Source organism: Ceratotherium simum, chromosome 1 (genome assembly GCF_057802395.1).
Source record: "Ceratotherium simum simum isolate JZ-2026a chromosome 1, ASM5780239v1, whole genome shotgun sequence".
Taxonomy (NCBI): Eukaryota; Metazoa; Chordata; class Mammalia; order Perissodactyla; family Rhinocerotidae; genus Ceratotherium; species Ceratotherium simum.
In genome coordinates, this window is record NC_141900.1 from 98,125,670 (window position 1) to 98,128,404 (window position 2,735).

At 45.0% G+C, this 2,735-nt stretch overlaps 1 protein-coding gene across 1 annotated transcript; it reads left to right on the forward strand.

Moving 5' to 3' along the window:
• Window positions 1-277: 277 nt before the first annotated feature.
• Window positions 278-1,210, forward strand: LOC147918300 (taste receptor type 2 member 143-like). Its single transcript, XM_087434549.1, has one exon. It carries the CDS (start codon window positions 278-280, stop codon window positions 1,208-1,210), a length of 933 nt encoding a protein of 310 aa, XP_087290675.1.
• Window positions 1,211-2,735: the final 1,525 nt, after the last annotated feature.

A 2,735-nucleotide genomic window follows, 5' to 3' on the forward strand; every position in this document is an offset into this window, starting at 1 on the left:
GAAGAAAAGGCAAATATAGATTATGCAAATAAAGACAGAGTGTCATAGACCTGGAAGTGATTTGCATGGCAAGGGAGATCACAGGAATCCTGTTTTCATACCCTGTGGGATTAAGGTTGTGTGCTGGTAGCTAGGTTTTTGCATGAATCCAGGGAGAGAGCTTTCTGCATCTCTGGTCTAAATAGGGTGGCTTGGCCACAGAGGCTGTTTTTCCCTGTGGATATCCCTTAGCACTTCATAGTAGGAGTTGAGTCTGAGCAGAACCTCCCTGGACAAGATGCCCTCCTCACCCACATTGATCTTCATGGTCATCTTTTTCCTGGAGTCATTCGCTGCAATGCTGCAGAATGTCTTTATGGTTGCTGTGCTGGGAAGGAAGTGGGTGCGATGCCACACACTGCCTGCAGGTGACATGATTGTGGCCTGCCTGGCTGCCTCCAGGTTCTGCCTGCATGGGATGGCCCTCCTGAACAACCTCCTGGTCTCCATTAATTTTTCTTCTATAGTTTACTATTTCAACATCCCCTGGGAGTTTATCAACATTCTCACTTACTGGCTTACTGCCTTGCTTGCTGTCTTCTACTGTGTGAAGATCTCATCCTTCTCTCATGCCATCTTCTTCTGGCTGAAGTGGAGGATTTCTCAGTCAGTGCCCAGGTTGCTGCTGGGCTCCCTGATCATATCTGGTGTGACAGTCATCCCAGTAGCCACTGGGAATTTAATTCTTCAGCAGATGATTGCCTCCCAGAGTTCCCATGGAAACTGCACTCTGGCGGATAGAACACAAACCATCTATAGGTACTTTCTTCTGCCTAATGTAGTGCTTGTGTGGTTGATTCCCTTCCTCCTGTTCCTGGTGTCCACCCTCTTGCTCATGTTCTCACTGCACAGGCACTTGCGGCAGATGAGGGACCACAGACCTGGCCCATGTGATCCCAGCACCCGGGCTCACACTGTGGCTCTGAAGTCACTTGCCTTCTTCTTTGTCTTCTACACATCGTATTTCCTGTCCCTGATTATTGCTGTTAATAAAATTGCAACACTGCGGGATCAGTGGCACTGGGCCTGGGAAGTGGTGACCTATGCAGGTATCTGTCTGCACTCCAGCATCCTGGTGCTAAGCAGCCCCAAGCTGAGAAAGTTTGGAAAGATGATGGTTTGGAAAGCCCCGGAGAAAAGGCTATTCATCTCGAGTTGTCAAAATCAGTAACCAGTGTCGACAGACAAACTGACGAGTGGCAAGAATGCACAAGGTTTGGGCCCTGTCCTTGTCTCTTTTCATTTCCTTCTTCCTTTCCCACCCTTTCCATGCCCCATTAATTATTTTTCCATCACTCTCTGTTCCTACCATCCCCTCCATTGCTCCTAGTTCTTAGTTTAGGTCCAAATCCACCTTGGCCAGGATGGTGGCCTCATTTGCACACAGGTTTCTCTCACTCTGTATATGAGCAACCCTAATAATATTCTCCAAGCATCATTGTCTTCTGTACTCCCTTTACAGAGACATGCAATGGTTGTCAGAGGCAGAGTTTTCTCTGTGGTCAATCCAAAGTTTTTTTTTTTTTAGTAGTAGCATAATTTGTCCCACACCATCTGCTCTACAGTAATCACCTACCCTCTCCATCCTTGCTCTGCTCTCAGCTCAGTCTCTCTAGTTCAGCCTAGTAAAACTTCTTCCATCTCCTCTCATGTTCCTCCCTCCAGCACATTGTGTTTGGCCCACCTGTAACTTCCTTCTTTCCTTTCTCTGCCAATCTTCGCCATTCCATTCTTTGGTGCTCTGCTTAAGACCTGTTCCACCCCAGGAGTCTTTCGGTTTGATCTGCTCCCTGTAAGGCTGGGTGGGGATATGAGTTTTGTGTCAGTATTGGTCCTGTCCATGATTTTGCGTGTTTTGCTCCATGTTGAATTAAAGGGAATTGTCTGATGTTGAAATGCTTCTAGGCTTTGGCCAAGAGAAGATAGAGAAGGAAAACAAAGGAAATTCACTACAGCTCTTTATTTTGATAATCCTACTCTTCCTGTTCTCTCAGCCTGGAGGTGGACCCTGGATGCCGATGACCAGGGTGATAGTCTCCCATTTGGGGTGTTTGCATACCAGAGTGTGTGTAAAATGATCCATTGGAGGTGAGAAGAAGATGTGGCAATTTCAATTTCTATTTATTTTTATTTTGTCCTTTTAATTCCTTTTTTTTGGTGTATGTTTTATGATTCACATAATGTATTAGTAAATTAGTACATGCATATAATTAAATAAATATGTATATGGTGGGATGCATGTTTATAATTTTTTTTTTACTGATGGAGTTCTTCATAAAAAAGTATAGAAAGGAGCTGGCCCCACGGTTTGGTGGTGAAGTTTCCCATGATCAGCTTTGGCAGGCCAGGTTTGTGGGTTCGGATCCTGGGCATGGACATACGCCACTCAGCCATGCTGTGGCAGTGACCCATGTATAAAGTGGAGGAAGATTGGCAACAGATGTTAGCTCAGGGCTAACCTTCCTCAGCTAAAAAAGAAAACAAAACAGTATAGAGACCAGCGACTAGATGGTGTTGTTAAAAGCACCAGACATAGTTAAGAGAGATTTGTAGGGCAGGAAGAAATATTCGTCTACATGTCTAGGTTCTTCTGGATGGTCCAAGAGTTCAATTCACATGAGATAGAACAGTAGCAGAAAAATTTGACAAATTTAATAACATGTATGCATGGAAGAAACCCAGGAAAGCTGAGTAAC

What these genes read in the sequence shown, in the direction of transcription:
- LOC147918300 (XM_087434549.1), top strand. Translation starts at nt 278, where the DNA reads ATGCCCTCCTCACCCACATTGATCTTCATGGTCATCTTTTTCCTGGAG.